The sequence below is a fragment of the Antedon mediterranea genome, chromosome 10 (genome assembly GCF_964355755.1).
Source record: "Antedon mediterranea chromosome 10, ecAntMedi1.1, whole genome shotgun sequence".
Taxonomy (NCBI): Eukaryota; Metazoa; Echinodermata; class Crinoidea; order Comatulida; family Antedonidae; genus Antedon; species Antedon mediterranea.
The window spans coordinates 12,929,603-12,948,585 of NC_092679.1; the positions used below are offsets into that span (position 1 = coordinate 12,929,603).

An 18,983-nucleotide genomic window follows, 5' to 3' on the forward strand; every position below is an offset into this window, starting at 1 on the left:
ATGTGACACAGGGTTGTCTACTGAAGTATCTATATCATATATGAATTCCCATCAATTATTAAAACTTACCCTTAAAAACTTGCGGAAAGTGTGAGACTTTTGGCAGTAATAACTCATCTTTGATAAAGACCTTGGAAAATTTGCAATATAGCTTGTATACACATCTAGCGTGTCAGCCTGCAAATTAGTGAAATATGGTGATAAATAATATATTATAGACAGTATAATTGGTTTTATAAAGGGCTACATGTTGCCCAAAGCCTGACGAACCAAAAAATTTGTGGTCAGCCTTTTTTCTGCAATTGAGGATTAACAATGTGAGTATACCGTAAAACCTAAAAAAAAAAAAACACATGATGTTTTTCTCCTTTTTTAACTCTTGGGTTGCTGCTTTTCGAGATGGACTTGATTTCGAAATTATTTTCGAGGTTTTACGGTAATTTTCTAAGGCACCCTTATCTTTTTATTTTGATTATACAATATATTTATTAACCAAACATCAGCTTTAAAAAATTCCAAAATTTAGGAATTAGCAGAATATAATGTTGACAAATATTGCAATCCAAAATATTTGTGGGCCCGTAACAGGCGTATTTAATAATTTCTCATTGTACAAATAAGTTTACGATAAAATTACAAGACTTTTGGAGGGAAAAATAAAGAAAATATATATAAACAAGACAACTGTAACTATAAGGCAAATAATGTACGACTACAGTTCCAGCCAGTGGCTGCTTGTGTCATTAAAAAACTAAAATAAAGATATACCGAATATTATTATAACTAAATTAAACAAATTGCCTACATTGTATGTATCTGTAATTCTTGCCAAAATATCACCCATCATGCCTTGCCATTTCCATGTGTTTAAACGACTTTGTAATGACATCAGCAATGATTTGTGCTTCTGAAGTAAAGAGGCTAGCTCAGTTGGGAACATTACACTAAAAAAATATTTCAATTGAAAATGAAATAAAAATACAAAATATAAAAATAGTATTTTAATGCTTAATTTTTGTATAGTACCAGTATACACAAGAATTGTGAATGAAGGAAAATTAAAGTAAGCTATTGTTATCTTTTTGTAATCACTAGTAAAGATTGTTTAACTATAGAATCACTTAATGTGCTTTATCTCAAGATGATTGGACCTTACAATATGTTTTCGAAATATTTGTTGTAAATAAAATCAATATAAATAGAGGATAAAAAATTGCATCACAATTTGTATTATACATGAACTAATATATTTTCATCTGGATAGTAAAAGTTTTTTCTACAGCTTCCATAATTTGGAAAATCAAGTTTGTAAACTGTATTCCAATCCCATTATCATGTATTCCATACAACACAAAACGGTGACAAAATACTAAATACCTTATATCAGGCTGGGGGATAAATCCTTCACCAAGAAGAGGGTTGTTAAAATGCTGTTGTGTGGTTTGTAACTGATTTACATAACGTCTTTCAGATTCTAAGAATTGTCTTGCCAAAGTTTGTCTCAAAGCTGAAGATATACATGAGAGAGAAATATTTAAGTGAAACTTGTATAATCAATGTGAATTAAAAACAATGTATGTCTAACCAATTTGTGGTTTTAGAAATTTGTCTTAATTGGTCTATTTTGTGCTTACTCAGCTGATAAACTAAGAATAATAGGGCCTGTTTCTGCTGAGCAAGAGAATACAGCTTTAAAATACTATATTTTGAAAAATAGTATTTTCTTGCCAGCAGTAACAGGTCCTTATAAAAAGAAACAGTTTTAAAATAGAGCTATTTGGAGCTGCAATGTGATTTTCTTTACAAACTCAGTGTTCTTGTGTATATTTTCAAGTATGCAAGAGATCCCTGATGATGTGATTCTTCATGAGTGTTATTTCATTAATGTGCTTTATTTTACCTTCTTCAGATGAGATGAATTCAGTTTGTTTTGGAGGGAAATCCATGGGTCCAAAGGAACTATTGCACGAGCCACTTGATTCCTGTAAAAACAGTCATATGATTACTTCGTAATAAACTAACTCCAAATAATTAGAGTTTATATCAAATATGTTTGTGTAGAAAGGTTGTGATCCAACATAAAATCATAAATATCATTTATTTCATAAATCAGTGAAATTCATTTTTTTTGTATGAGGAATATATTTAAATTGTTTTCATTGACTAAGTACCCAGATCCTCTTTATTTTATTGCACAAGTGAAAGTAAAACTACTGTACATTTGATTCATTAACCCTAAATTAACGATGGGAATTATTAGTGGTTTGGAAGGCGAAATCAATATTTTCATATAAAGTTTGCAGTATACCACGTATATATAAATATAAAACCCAAAGGCAAATTACTGAAAAAATGACAATGCTGTGGGTACCATGGTGTACTGCAAATTTTATATCAACATGGGAATTATTAGGTTTTTCAATATGATGTTTCAAGTTAATACAAGTGACACTTTATGATGTGTCGTGTGACTATTTTACTATTGAGTCTAACAGTCAATCTGCATGTTTCACTGCCTAAAGTAGTTTCTGGCATATCATCAAATAACATGAAGGTCATAGTTTGAGAGTGATGCATGTTATACTAACTTATAGACACAAATGATAAGCGCATATTAAAATGATCTTATTTCTGAATGCATACAAATCATATGATATATTATATACAATTTTTTCTTATCAATTCAATTTATTTTAGGTAGGAAAAATGATGGGATATTAAGTAGTTCACCTGACAATTCACCTCATTTCCTCTTCGCAATTGCACAGTGCGCTTGAAAGAAGACTTGACGCTTTCTTCCTCCGTTAAGTTTGCTTCTAAATCCGTTGTTACAGACTCCTTCTCCAAATCTTTATAGTAATCTTTCTCGTCATTTTCAAGGTCAAGTCCATCATCCGAGTCATCAGAATCATAGTCTAATATACCTAAAAATTACAAGTAGGCTTAAATGATAAGTCAACGCTGATCTGTGATATTTTACTAGAAATAATAACTAGTCGCAAATCACTGCAACAAGTAAACAATTTTATCAGATTTCATGTGAAGTGTTTCAGAGCTGTGTAGATCAAAAGATTAAAATTTCAAACAATTTGGTAAAAAGTTTAACATTTAAAGCAGAACAAATGTAAACATACATCAGAAAAGACAGTAATATCTCAGGACAGCATATATATCAGGATCCTATATAGTAAGTATAGAGTCCCCCTCGAGAGAGAGAGGGTAATACATTACAAAATGAAGAACATTATTATACATTAATAAGAGCCAAAGATGTGCAGGCCTATATGCCTTATGCTCTAAAAACAGCCTTTCTCTCCAACAGATTATTGTCATCCTTTCTTTTTGTACCGTCGTTAAACACAGTGCAACGACAAGAACTGACAAGAATCTAACTGAATTCCAGTGACAAGCTAAAGAAACTAGTAGAGGGTTTTATTATTATTTATTCGTGATTATTTGATGTTGCCCTTGTCTTCTTTACCTTCACGTTATAGAATTTTAACTTTGATATGTTGTCTCGTCCGCATAACTAAACATACCGATAGACAGTATACAAGGGATTCAAATGATACGGATCCTAGCTACGTTAGCGGAATTACTGCTAGGCAATGGCTGTGTGTTTGCTACCTAAACAGGAGTGTGTATCAATCACCCGTAAAGTGCAGTACGTGTAGTCAAGACAGACCTGTGCAATAAATGCATACGTTGGACCTGGCAAAATCTGCGCCACTTCCACATCCTGTGGGATGTACAATATCTGATGTCGCACCTGAGATGGCTTCCGCAGAGTCTCAGATCCACCACCTCAAAGGCAAAGGAGTCGTTTCTCGCAAGATGCTCTGTGTAACATCTATATCAGGCTACTGTCATTCTTGGCCGACCCTGATAACCCAAAAAAAGAACAATTCTGAGGTCATTACACTTTTACAGCAGATCACAGGTCTTATTGCTGATCAGCAGTCTTTTATCTCTGCAATTGGCCGACATTTCTCCAGCTATCATCTTAGGTTCACTACGCCTTAATTGTTCGGCGCCAAGGACTTCTTCTCAGAAGGAAGCGACTCATACTGAACTTCAAGAGTCTAAATAAGCGATTCATTAGGACATACTGTCCTGACAGACCTTATGTCAGCCTCATTTCCCTGCTTCGAAAATTAAGTGTGGAACAAGTCGACAAGTGGTGTGCCGTCTCGGGACATGAGTCAACCCTCTTTCTACTGTTTATAAGTGCTGTTACCTGGATAAACAGCCCTCCCTACTAGACAAGCATCTCATGAATATGTATAACCGCAGTGTATTTCTCTTATAAAATCTTTAGTTAAAAATAAAAATTCTAATGACAAAATAATAATAAAGAATTTCTATGAAATCCAATTAATATTTAAAGAGAATAAACGAGACCAGATGATGAACTATGCTATGAATTTCCGACTCATAAAGTAAATGAGGTATTGCTTGTTAAATTTAATGTTAAAAATATAACACATGCTTTCTATGTGTAACTGTCAGAGCAAATAAAACTGTTCATCATAAGCTAGAAAAATCAACTAGCACACTGTAATAAAACACAAGCTGTAAAATGACATGACATTCAATAGCAATGATGAACAGATCTATTTACATACATGCAAATATCCGGGAAATATATATTTATATAAGAGAGTGTTTGAAAGTTTCTTTTTTTAAAGTCCACACATCCATATACATAACATGGGTTATCAAATAACTGGAATTGTACTGGGAAGGTTTTAAACTACATTTAAAAACGATCTGATATTTTGGATCCAATATGGCAGTCGAAATGGCTGTGACAAAATGATATAAAAACATTTCACTTGATATATCTTAATTTTCAAAGGGAAAAACCCGGAACCGGACAGAAGTCCATTATCTGGTAACTTTGACGATTTCAAGACATGTTTATACCTAATTATAGTTTAATTACTTTGTATGTTTTATAATTTGTATAGAATAAATAAAGAGTTATTGGAGTTTAGAATTACAAGGCATAATACTTTTAATTGAAAAAGAAACTAAATGAATGTTTATGAGTACAGTGTGATGGTACAAATAATTTCAAGAGGTAAAAGATGAAAAATCATATTTGAACATGAAATTATTTGTACCATAGCACAATCGTCCAATCAAATGAGAAGAATTTAGGTATTATATAAAACACAATATAGTAGATAATATACTAAGTAGAATTATATTTACATCACAGGCACAGAATAAATTCTAAACCGCCCGGTGATAATGGAATTGAAATGTAATTAATTTGAAACGTTAAGATGCAGGAAATCTATGAGAATGAGAAAAAGCCGCCCCAACCAAGATTCAAACACGGAACCTTCTAACCATTAGACCACTGTTGCTATGGTATGGTTCAAACTTGATTGGATACCGACTCTTTAACATTCTCGGCGTGGTACGGTGGAGCAGCACTAGTCCCTCAATTGTATGCATGCACAACAGAGATCAAATTGATACAAATTTCTATATAGATAGAAATATACACTATTTGTATATATATATTTTTTTGTCTTACATGGGTTCATCCCACTTTTATTTCCATAAATACATATATATATATTGTACAGTACATTTCTATTGTACATCACTTTATATGTTCTGACCCATTGTGTTTTTAAATTACGTTCACATATTTTAGCTTATATACTTATGTATATATATTTTTGATTCAAATTCAATAATACATAAATTTGGCAGCTAGCCAAAAAATGCATTAGATATGAGTACATGTGTTATTATAGAAGTGTATGATTTGTAATATTTCAAAAGAGCAAAAGAATTGAATATTCAAAGACAGCTTACATTATGGCTCTTTAAGTGGATACATATATCAAAATGAAATAAACATTTGTCACAACTGGTCAGGATACATTCACTTATCTATTTTTTATAGTATTCGTTAATTGATTGGATTGTCCATACATTTGAAGTTACGACAAAATCCCACTTTGACTTGCAATCACATTTACATCAGAATTAGTAACAGTTCAATTTAAAGATAGTCTACAGAAATAAGCAAAACAAAATCTGAAAAATATATTATATACAAATAATATTGTGAGTGCAATGGTACAAATAATTTCATGAGGTTAAAATATAACAATTTTTTACAACCTAGCCTCTTGTCACATTATTATTATTATTATATCAAAATTTATAAAGCGTCAATTCAAAGACCGAGGTACAAAATCAAAGGCGCTGGGCATGTTAGTGGTCGAAAAAATGAGCAATTTTTTAAATACGGCAACAGAAGAGCAGTGTTTAATTTGTGGGAGGAGTGAATTCCAGAGTGTGGGTGCAGCAAAAGAAAATGATCTATGACCAAAGGTTTTAGTGGCTATGCGTGGAACAGAGAATAAAAAATCATCAGATGATCTAAGAGTCCGTCCAGGAACATAAAAGGTGATTAATTGACGGATGTAAGCAGGTTGGTTGAAAAGAAGTGTTTGATTGTATAACACTGCACTCTCGAGGAGCATCTAATATTTAATATCATGTGACCCACAATATTTAAAGAAATGACAAGAATCTACTATTAAAGTTGTATTATAAAATATAATAATCATCATCTGTACATTCATTGAATGTTTGATGTTATAAAATCATTATCAACAATTTCATTGTTTGTAGCCTATCCATAATTGTATTATTATTATTAAAGCAACATTCCCAACGTATTTTCCATCTAATTTCACAAAATGCATTTTATGCAAATTTAAATACTATATGGGCTTATATTGTGATAAAGATTTTTGTCTTTAAATGGTAAAAAGTCGATTTTAATAATTTAAGCGGCCCGCTATAAATATCAGCATTCATTGTGAGCAGATTGATTTCTCGATGAGAGGACGTACAACGTGAGCTATTTAGGTAGTGCATTATTTTTCTCTTTTTATCATAATTACCATGAAACGTACATTTAAGACAAGGTTTAATGTTTTTAAAGTAATTTATATTGCATTATGTTTACAAAACGTCAACAATTGTAGGGAAAGTGTCTTTATTGCAACACTATAGAAGTACTGTATAGTGCATTATGATAGCCTCAAAGCGCTTAACAATAAATAAAATTATGAAAATTACAGGTCAAAAAGGTCATCAACATCATTTTTTTTCTATTACTATCAATAATCATCCATTAACAAAACTTAAAGATTATCCATAAAATAGTTATATTCAAATAAAGACTCATTATTCACTCTTTTAAACAGAGGTAATTGCACAATTATTAACAGGCTTCCTTCACGATACAGTAGGCCGAATATCTTTATATCTAGGGACATTTATTTATTAGTGAAATACAGTAATATATTATTATAAGTAACTTGGATTGAAATAAAGAAATGTTACGGATTTATGTATTTATAGATTTACTGTTATTGCTAATAATACGTTCCCTAGGTCCTCATTCCCTCTACTGCAGGAGAATTTGTAGTGTCTTTAATATTCAGGTGGAATCCGAAAACAAAGGTAATGCTATTGTGGATATACACAATATCAATGAGAAGAACTGAAAGTCATAAGATTGAAAGTAATAAGAATGAAAGACAAAAGATTGAATAAATAAATTGAAAGTCTTAAATTGAAAGTCACGAGATTGAAAGACATAACAGTGAAAGCCATATGAAAACATAATTTTTGGGCAGGATTTCACTTCACAGCATTTAATCACATGCTCAAACATGTTTTTATTTCTTGAAAACAAATACTTTATTTATTTATTTATTATTGGGCCGAATTTTGAACATGTGCGGCTGACAAGAACCATATAATATATTTTCCATGGCCTTAAAAAGTAGTACATATAGTACACTCGATCATGTCATTAACTATGTAGAATCTTTAATGAAGGATTCATGACAAGAAATCGTACGTAAATTGCAGCAAGCTGTAGAAACTATGAAAGAATGCACCAATTAAACATGTTTGTTTATAGTTTATTCATGCAGAAAGAGCAATTTGACACGCCATAAAGTCAGTTTTTGAACGTAGGTGTTTGGCATCCTTAAGATATGAATTATTCATTGATATTAAAAGTGCAAAAAGGTTTGTTGATAAACATGCATACATATTTAATTATAGAATATACACAATCAACTAAATTTTTAATTAGATTGCGTATACTTAATTTCTGCGTTAGGATAAAATTTAAATATGATTTCTTATATATAATACTGTTCAAAGTTTGTATTTTCTTTACTGTCTCCATAAATAATACATAAAGTAAAATAAATTAATGGCTCTAAAAACAGGACCATAATTATGTAAAACAGTTGCAATATCAATACCTGATTTGTTTTTATCCTGTATAAATATGATTTCAAATAAAAATACATAAAGAGCCAGCATGCTTTGTGATGCTGGAGTCTGTTATATGTATCGACAGGTACCGTTTCAACAGCCGAACGTAACCAGAGAAGTTACTTTCAAATAATAAAGAATTTACAGCCCACACCGAATAATTTCCAAATTTGCAGTACATACCAATATTTAACATATATGTGCCTATAGGATACCGTGAAACACCCTGAAACATGGAGATATCCTTGTTTCGCAGTCAAGCGTTGTGTTTGTATAGTGTACTACTAGCAATTATGAAGAAAATGCCTACAGCCAGATAATTACCAAAATCACAAAAGTAGGATAATTAAAGTTTAAAAATCAAAATAAATTCTTTAGTTAGATATTAAAATCTTGGTAAATAAATAAATAAATCTCTATTGATATGGTTAAAGATGAAAGAAATTTCTAAAACCTAAAATACTTTAAAAAAATATAATAATGCTTTGAGAGAATTTGTGTAGTTATTGCACACATTCACAGATGGGGTATTGTGGGAAGGTTTTAAACTAAATTTGAAGGGGTGGGGGTTGAAGATGAGTAACTGCCTTGGGAGGTTATTTACTTTAAGTTTATTTTAGGTTTGTATTCAATAACTAAGGAATAAGTATATTTTCAACAACAACAAAAGAAGAGGTTATATAGCAACATTTTAAAAAGTGTCAAAAAGATTTTTATGGAAATAAAAAATGTTTAACACTTAAAAATGGTATCTGGAATATTGCCTTCATTCAAAAGCAATCATGCAAACAGCTTTCCTTTACATGTGCTAATCTGATCACTACATTTATAATTTTTTTCAAAGATTTGAGGAGTACTTTATTTTGTTCATAATAATAAAAATTAGAAATCTTACTGAGTGTTGATATATCAAGTTTGTCTTCTGGAATATCTAAATCCAAGTCACACACTTTTTCTTTTCTGTCGTCTGCTTCATAATTTTTCTTTAATTTCTTCTTTCTGAATGTGGATAAAAGACTCGAACTCATAACAAGAATGATGACACTTACCATTTCAAGAATTTATTTCATTTTCTAGGAAACCAAAGTAAATTATTCCTATTTTTTAATGTTTCTGTTTTTTTGCTGTATCGTTTTTTAAATTGTAGAGTAACATGGGCTGATCAAAAAGGGCACAGAATTCATGCCGAAGTCTGGGGCCTGGTTTGTGTATTATAATATAGTGTACTTTGAGTAATCTGAGGTGGAAGGTGGTTGACACAGATATTTCACAAACAATATGAAAATTGCATTTAATAACTCTCCATGTTCTAAAAATAAGAAAATGGCTACCAACAGAGGTTGGTTGGTTTGTGAGATGAAATACCTTAATACATCAGAAATACAGCCATCTTGTGTTAGCTCCTCTATCAGTACTGTTCGTTCATACTGCAGATGCTCTACCTGCTCGCATAGTTGTTGTGTGGTGGCACTGTTTTCTTGAACTTTCGATATTGCTTTTTTCATTTCACTCTAAAAAATTTTCAAATTGTAACACCATCTTTTAAATCATCAATTTACATAAATAAACAGAAGATAAATATACAAATAAAAAAAGGTAATTAAAAATTACTATGACGACTAGTTATTTCCTTATTATAATAAAAAAAACCAATATGGATTGAGCAAATCTTTTTAAAATATTAAAAAATAAATTTCTGTTATAGGCATACCTTGATTTCTTTTATAGCACTAGTGAGCTCTGCTAATTGACTGTTAACATCTTCTTTGTGCTCCTTTACTTGATCATGGAGGGCTATATCTTCACTTTGAATCACTGATAACTCTTGCATTGCACTCACAAATCCATCTTTCATTTCCTGAACTAAATATGTCAGCTACAAAAAAACATAAAATTGTGTTTATAGATGTATTTATTTATACTTATATCAATACAGTCAACTTATATCAATACAGTCATACCCTCAATTACATAATTATAGCACAGGCATTTTTCAAATTATTTATAAATTGAGGAAGGGTTAGTGCTCTGCAATTTCTTTCTGGCTGTTTGGCTATTTAATACATAACTGAAAGTTGTAAGTTTCATTACTGAAAATTTAAAAAAACTATTTTATACATCGTGAAATCATAAGAAAATAGCAATTTATCGCATTTTCTTTCAATAATATCTCAAATGTTATTATATAATATATTAAACTCATTGTTTAAGCAATTAACAAATCATATTAATTCCAATATCGATAAGCCTAACCTTTAAAACTACTGTCATCCCCATTATATAAAAGGCATTGTTGCTTAGATCAGACGAGGGGGAGGTGATTGAATGTGCTTTTGGAGCCAAGATGCCATGTACTCGATAAAAAAATACAATAGTTTTACGTTCTATGTCATGATGCATTGGATTATCAATTTTTCTGCAGATGTCTGCCATTTTTTTTATCAATTAGCATTTTTTATCTAAAGTATAGGCGTAGTATAAAAATGAAGGCAACTCAGTCCATGTGACCTGAGTTCAAAGTCAAATGTTATTTCTTACTATGACGTAATTTGTACTAAATGCTCAGTGCGCGAACGCATTTGTAATTTGAAAGTATTTCTCTGTGTTTGGGAGATATGACCGACAGGCTAGTTCACAAAGTATTGTCAAATGTGCTAAAAATGTTGTACAATACGTCACAGATGCGAAAAACATCTGACTTAATACAGTAGCTCCCTGACAAAAGTTATAATAATATCACTTCTAATGTACTTTCGGTAAAAATTAATGTTCAATGTAAATTTGGCCAAAGAAGTGTGTTGTACATGTACACAAAGCATGTGCAATAGTGTGGTCATTTAATTTAAGGTTGTTTTTGCATCTGTGATTGTAAAATGTACTGTATGTAATCCAGAAACGAATTTAATCAAAATATTGGATATCATTTTTTATAGAGCATTATTGTTGTTTCAGGCTATTAGGAGCTTTGCATGATTACCCTGTAATTTAAGCCAAATGTCTTCATAGTACAAATTCAGCTTATGCAATATTCTTACAATATATTAATGTACATAAGAACCTAAGGTGGGATGAAATAATGTGGATACCATAATATGGCCATTATTCTTATTCAGTAGGCTTTATAATAAAGTTTAATAAATAAATAAAATAAAATAAAAATGTGCGTGGTGTACCCGACCAAAGCATGAATAGTCCCTGTGCAGGCAGGTCTGCCCGGTCCTCTCGAGAGTTTGGCCCTGGCGGTATTCGACTGGCTCGGCTTCCTTGCCAGCTTCATGCTAGTTCCAATCTGCTGTCTCAGAATGAGACCGCTACAGTTAGGCCCTACACCTTCTAGCATTTTACAAGTTCGCAAGATACTCAATTCGCAAAGTGTTTCCGGTGTCACCCTTCGTTGAGGCTCACAATCATAGCCCACGATTCCCAATTATGTGTATATCAATTTTGCCAACATTCAATTATACTATTAAGTTAATATTAAAACAATTATTATAAAGCTTGCAATTTTTGTTACACATATATAAAAAAAAGGATTTGAAGTTTACGCATCATATATTTCATAAAATGATGATTGTTGCTATAAATATGAATATTATTATTATATATAGCAGTTATGTTGCAGCTGTTATGGATTAGTTATTAATATTCATGAAATATATGACTAGTTTGTTTATTATTTATTGATACCTCACACCAATTCTGAAATTACATCATTTATCAGTTATCCACCATAAAAGCACAAAATGACTATGATGCCTTATTTGATTGGGGAACTTTTTAACTAGAAAATATTCAATCTGTCATTGGTGAGTAATAATATTAAAATATTGAATGTCGTAAAAATAATAAATACAGCATTTTTTTAAAACAAAGGCCAAAATCCTGGGGTGGGCAGTGATGCTAAACAAGTATTTTTTTTATGTGGCCTTACAGTACTTCAAATTGTGTTTGAACTGAACTTGGTGAATGCGATTTGGTATGAATTGGTTGATGGAGAGGAAATGAATTGAACATTCTTTCTTACTGTTTAATATGTGTTAGCTTGGTTAAACTATTTCTTATTTTGTCCACTACTATTTCACTTTCTTTTACAACATTTTTAATATCGGCCTATATTGTAATTTTATGATAAAAAATAATCATAATCAAATTTCCAGTTTATAGACAAATATATAATCTTGAAATAGTAGAAAGATGTACAACAATATGAGATGCATTTAAAAGTAAGAAATAACTTCAATGGTAGAATTGATCTAATTGAGTATTATATAAGATTGCATACATCTATAAATATATGCTTTAAATATTGATGAAGAGTACAAAACAACTATTTCCGTTATTGTATCTAACGCTTGATGTTCAACGTGATCACGCAGATGTCGGGAAATGACATGATTTCAGTCATGAACGAGCGCTAATGAGCCAATCAGTCAATTTCTAAGACCGATTCAATTACACACTTTTTATGAAAACGTTATTGATTAATAAACATTAACGTTGTATATAAAAATTAGCTATTGTAAATGTGTACAATGGAAATAACATCAAAACAAAAGTAATCTTTTCATTAAAGTTCAAAGCAGTTACCTTTTCTGTTTTACAAAAATGTGTCATTGTATGTAATTATAACACATGCTACTGCAGTTTTATGGCCAACTTGCATACTAAACACGGGATAATATATTGTCCCAATTTTGTTGTTGAGTATGCTTTGTTAATGTCATCCAATAGTTATTCACTTTGACAAAAAATTGAATTAAAAAAATATTTACTTTACGTGAAATACAATTTGTTTTAGTAATTCAACTGATTATTTATGCTATTTATTAATCATTTTATCAAATTTAGGTGCGATTCAATGTTACTATAGGAGGCCTGTAAGCCTACCAGGGACACACCTTTACTGTTTATATTATCGATTATTTCTGTTGCTTGCTCTATTTATAATTATAAATGGTGTCTACTACGACCGATATATAAGTAGGCTACGAAAGTTGTTTTGATTAGTACTAATTAATCATCAGTCATATGCATAGGTGTCAGCCGGGCTTCAATTTCCAGAGGCGTTGGTCATGTTTTCGAGGATCATTTGAGTACACCCACTAGAGGGTGCGGGAGCGAAGCGAGCAAACCCTCTAGTTTTTTAACTGTGTTTTTTAACTGTGTTTTATATATAAACTAGCAATATATCTCTATACTCATCAACTTTAGCCCCTCTTCAACCAATTTAATAGCCTACACCCAGACTCTGGGAATTTTTAAAATGTAGTTTAACCTTCCAGTCATTTTGATACCCCATATGTATGATTACGTGCAGAAACAGAAATTTGTATAATATTGCTGTGTAACACTGTGAAGTCATCTGAACCTGCAACCACCCATTTACAAGGTGTACATCTTAACAATAGTCCTAAGCCTGTTTTCCTGTCGACGTTGAAATAGGTTGAGTTGCGTTGAGTTTAAAATCGTTAAAGTTGAAAATAAAATAGCGATGACGATGATCAAGTCAGACCGCTAATATTTACACATTTTTACGCGATCGTTCATAGTTTCTTGGTTCTCTCGAGCGTTGCTGGGACACGCGGACGTGAAGTGTTGCAAAACTAAGGCCGGCCACGCGCAGCCGGGACCGCATGAAAATTGAAAAAGTTATGGGTTTTGATGCTTAAACCCAGCCTAGGACATGCTTTCGTTGATATCTTAATCTAGGCTTACACTAAAGACAAACATTAAATTTAATTGGTTTAATATTATAATTTAATTTAACTTTCACTTGTTTTTATTAAATATCAGACCTTAAAAGTGTACAAAAAAGGTGAAAAACATCGTCGCGTTGTAAACATTCAAGAATTGTCAGCGCGTACCTATTTTTTCACAAACTGCAATGACGTAATTTGTGGACCATTTGATTGGTCAGTTTTAACGATCGTAACGATTGTCATCGTTAAAGTTGAACCGAGTTCAACTTTAACGATTTAAGATTTTAACGATTTTCAACGTTCGTTAATTTTTACCCCCTTTTCCTGTTAAATCGTTGAATATGTCAACTCAACGCAACTTAACGTCGACAGGAAAACAGGCTTAAGTTCAAATAACTATCACACATTATTATTATACCATAGAACAGTTTGACTGATGAAATTATTTTTTATCATCAGGAGGGAGTGATCACTTTTCTCTGGATTACACTATCTCCAGCTACTTAGAAATTTGTTTTCAAAAGGAAAAACAATATTTGAATTTCAAACACAGACAAAAATATATCTGAACTACATTTTAAATGTCAGTTGCAAATTACAAATGTGCAATACAAATTCTCATTTCAAATTTATTTGTTTTTCTGCTTCATTTCAGCAAATTTCAATATTTGGAATGTCATTTTTATAATTCGAAAATACAGAGAGAGAGAGAGAGAGAGATTACTAACATAGTTTTTTTTAACATCAGTTAATTAAAAAATTCAGTAAAAGTTTAAAAAGACAGAATTGAAAATGATTAGATTTTTTAATATTTAATCATAATAATTTGTTTCACTCATAATCTGAAATGTTTTGATGTTATTTAACACATGTTATTTAAAATATTAAACCATCAGTTTAATTTCAGAGCTTAAAATTTACTTTTACTTATTCACTAGCAAACCTTTACTAGTTTTAAAAATCTTACGGTACCTAGCAAAATAAAAAACTCATGTGTTGATAAAACAAGTTGAATTAGCAGATCAAGCCTTGTGTACCTTTGCTTAACTTTTATTAAAATTGCAAGCAGCAAACATTAGCAAGCGTGGATATAGTGCTATTTATTATTTTCTTTTCATCGTTTCTAAATGTTTTGTTTCTGTCTTTTAAGAAGTTGCCCAACGTTGTTTACAGGTTTGTATTGTATAAATTGTAATTTTGTTGCTATTTTGATGAACATGCATAAATTACCTGAACAATTTGTTCAGCAAACTCTTCTCTAGTCGGTCCATCTTCAGATTTTCCTGGAATAAATTGTTTTCTAATTATACATTTTATTAACCATGTTTATAATATATTTCTATTACTGTATTATTTATGATCACTTAAAAAATCATACAGTACTTTTATTAAAATTCTCTAAAGACAATTAATTAAAGGACAAATGAAATAGGCTTGATAATATGTGAGGATAACAAGTTCAAGAATTGATTAAAACACATCAACAATATTATATGTTAATTAAAAAACTGAATCACATGATATTTATCATCGGTTGCAAAATCCTGCATATATAAATGTTGCCAATATCCAATTATACTATCAATATTAATACAATAATATTAAAACAAATATCTGCTTTAACATATATATATATATTTTTGTCCTAGTACTTTCACTTGTACTGATAAGAGCTTTTCTGGCTGTTTTACTTTATCATTTTGATTTAGCTTTTCACTTTTTTTTTGTATCTCCATTAAGATCCAGCCACTGATACCCAAGGCATTGTAATTTCTTTCAGTAATTTGCCTTTAGATTTATATATATATATATTCATATATATCTTATATCCACTGTATTTGGTATTATTCAGCAGAAAGACACACTTTCTCTTGAAAATGAATGGAAAAGTTTTACTGACCTCTAGTTGGCGAATCCATTTGTCACGATGATCATCTAAAGGACATACAAAGTCTATGCTCCAGTCACATCTTGAAACATTCGATCATTCAATTGTTAAGTCTTTGCTTCCGTCTATCAAAATAAATTGAGGTGAAATAAAATGATAAATCAGATTAGGAAAAGGAAACTATAAAGGTCTAATTTAATAATAGAATAATTTATTATTTTGTTTTCTATATTTACAATGGTATAAAAAATATATAAATATAATAATTCTTATTTCTTTCTGTTAAAAGATATTGTGCATTGTAAAATTGACTTTTATATAGATAAATATAGGGTAGTTAGGTGTAGGCAATTTTGTTTTTTCCAATTAAAAAAGAAAAAGCTCAACCACTAATTTGCTTTTATTCAGTATTTTAAATATTTGAAATGGTTTAATTTTTGGAAAATCAAAGTTTTTCTTTTCCATTTTTTTTTATTCTTGAATTTTTTTTTCTTTCAAATAAATACAAATGTCTAGAGTAAATATATTTTTAGGATCGGTCGAGTTACGCTAACTAAAGCCGATTTTCCACTAGGCGAATTTGTTCGCGCGAATCGAACGCGCCAGCTTGTACGCATGTGTATTCATGTTTACGTCTTCCAAATCCTTCTCTACGCATGCGTATTAGCTGACGCCTTCGATTCGCGCGAACAAATTCGCCTAGTGGAAAATCGGCTTTAGGCCTAATGGTTTTTTTACCTTATTATAATTCTTGATTAATTACTGCTCTTTTCCCTAATCTACTATTTGCACTATACTAATATTCTGCACCTGAAGGAAAGATGTAAAACCATTTTGAATGACTGAAATAATAGCACAAATGCCTTGAGTGTCTGATGTATTTGAATTTAGATTGAAGTTAAAGTTCATAACAACTTTAAGATTATATCTATGATATTCTTAATGCACTGCTAGCTATAACAATTAACAATGTTGAATTATTGCATTACATGTAGGAGTATTCCTACAAACTTCCTACATGGTTGTAGCATATATGCACAAAATCTTTGAGACATTCCACTTTTTATTTCCTTTCGGAAAAGACAACAAATACATTACAGCCAAGAGATGATGCATTTACTTGATGGATAGCACATATTTATGAGAGACATCCTAATATATAATATATCAATTTTGATTTTTCTTAATGACAGTCAAATGTGTAAGCAAGTTAAATGTGCATATACAGTATAGACCTTCTTTAATTTAGCAAGTATCTGATAAAGAATGCATTTGATTTCAGCTAGAAGATGCCCTTGTAAACCTAATAAAATCTAATAATCTCACATGATAATTAATTTAAAATTAACAAAGGTAGATTTAACTTCCAAGGTGTATAATATAGGTGCTTAATTATTTATATGATATTCCCAATTCAAGGTTAAAGTATAAATAAAATGACTTTATCAAAAGAATACAATAGTTGTATACGGATCAATAGATTGTAATTTGGTAAAAGAAAAACTGAATCAAATGCTAACGGTTAGCAGTATCCTGGTGGAAAAGTATACTGTCTGCATTTTAAATTTTTCCGATCCTAATCAGTTTATACGAAAATAATTTAGTTGTAACCAAGTTTGAAATTTCACATGGAACCCCTGTGAAACACCTGAAAGAAAAACACACAGACGAGAGGCCAGTTTTTTTGTTGTGAGATGTCTTTAGTTTATTCTTGTTATCTGCAAACATTACAAATTAAATATCTAAGTTAATCTATGATGCATCAAAACACCTTGTAAAAATTCACACTTACACCTATACTCGGACCATTACACACATGCAAACAACACAGTAGATTCTCCCTGGAGATTTTTAATTCAATTTATTAAGCGATGTGCAACATAATTATTCTATGGAGAATATGGATTCCTAATTGAAGATGCTTAGATGAAGTGTGAAATTTGTCATGTAGCAAACTAATTAATAGGTAATCCTATTGGGTAGGTGTGATATTTGTAATAAAATATATACAATATATCTTTTTTTTAATGGAACTTGGTTTAGTCAGCATAAAAAATAATTTGTAATAAAAATGTTTATATAAGAACCATATAACTCGATACAAAAACAAAATGTAAAAACTTGCTCATAGTTATTTTGTGTTTTAACAGTGATTTGTAAATGTTGACAAGTTCATAAAAAAAAACACATTTAGTGGTCCTTATGAATGATTCTTCATCCTACTTTGTGCAAATTAACATTTAAATAAAGCAACTCTTGCTGCAGGTCCATATTAGTTGGTCATGATCAACAAGATTAATCATGATGCTTTATCATGTTTTTAACAAAATTAACATTCTTAAGAAGCTCAGGCCATTAAGCTAACAGAAGGTACATTTAAAGCATTGACACTATTGCTTGTGGTACAAATACAGGAGCTGTAACAATTCTTACAAAGCATTGTCAATATCCAGAATTTGTAAATATTGTGCCACTGTTGTGAATAGAATGCCTACAGCAAAGACAATTTTCTTTATAAAGTAAATATTTAACAGGTACCCATAGCAAAAATCATTGTCAATGGTACTTAAGCCTACAGTAGCGTAGCAGAATACAGTAGCCTATATGTCAGTAGCGTAGCAGAATACAGTAGCCTATATGTCAGTAGCGTAGCAGAATACAGTAGCCTATATGTCAGTAGCGTAGCAGAATACAGTAGCCTATATGTCAGTAGCATAGCAGAATACAGTAGCCTATATGTCAGTAGCATAGCAGAATACAGTAGCCTATATGTCAAGACTTTTTACAATCTAAGAAGATACACTTTCCTGAAAATTAAAAGAAACTTTTAAATTTACTCATTAATATTTCATAGTTTTAAAAAAAAAATAATATCCATGCCAAAGTTAACAGCAAAACAGACTTTCATGATCTAGGATTTTTTAAATGGGGAGTCATTACCTTTGTCATAGATAAATAGAATTTAATTGTTGCGGTCAAAAGTGGGAAATCTCCCATATAGCTTTCCCTGCCCCTGGATCGGCTGCTTTGGTTATTGTAACACTTCCCATTGATGAGTGACT

At 30.8% G+C, this 18,983-nt stretch overlaps 1 protein-coding gene across 1 annotated transcript in view; it reads right to left on the reverse strand.

Moving 5' to 3' along the window:
- The window catches only part of LOC140061242 (uncharacterized), a 98,743-nt gene extending 82,791 nt beyond the window's left edge, over positions 1–15,952 (reverse strand). Inside the window, exons 1-10 of the mRNA XM_072107751.1 lie at positions 15,934–15,952; positions 15,264–15,316; positions 10,046–10,210; positions 9,700–9,845; positions 9,230–9,333; positions 2,731–2,924; positions 1,901–1,982; positions 1,378–1,507; positions 806–944; positions 70–177 (exon numbers count right to left, since the gene is read on the reverse strand). Coding sequence (XP_071963852.1) covers positions 70–177; positions 806–944; positions 1,378–1,507; positions 1,901–1,982; positions 2,731–2,924; positions 9,230–9,333; positions 9,700–9,845; positions 10,046–10,210; positions 15,264–15,316; positions 15,934–15,952 — 1,140 coding nt within the window. The remainder of the gene's footprint in view (positions 1–69; positions 178–805; positions 945–1,377; positions 1,508–1,900; positions 1,983–2,730; positions 2,925–9,229; positions 9,334–9,699; positions 9,846–10,045; positions 10,211–15,263; positions 15,317–15,933) is intronic.
- Between the last annotated feature and the right edge of the window lie 3,031 nt (positions 15,953–18,983).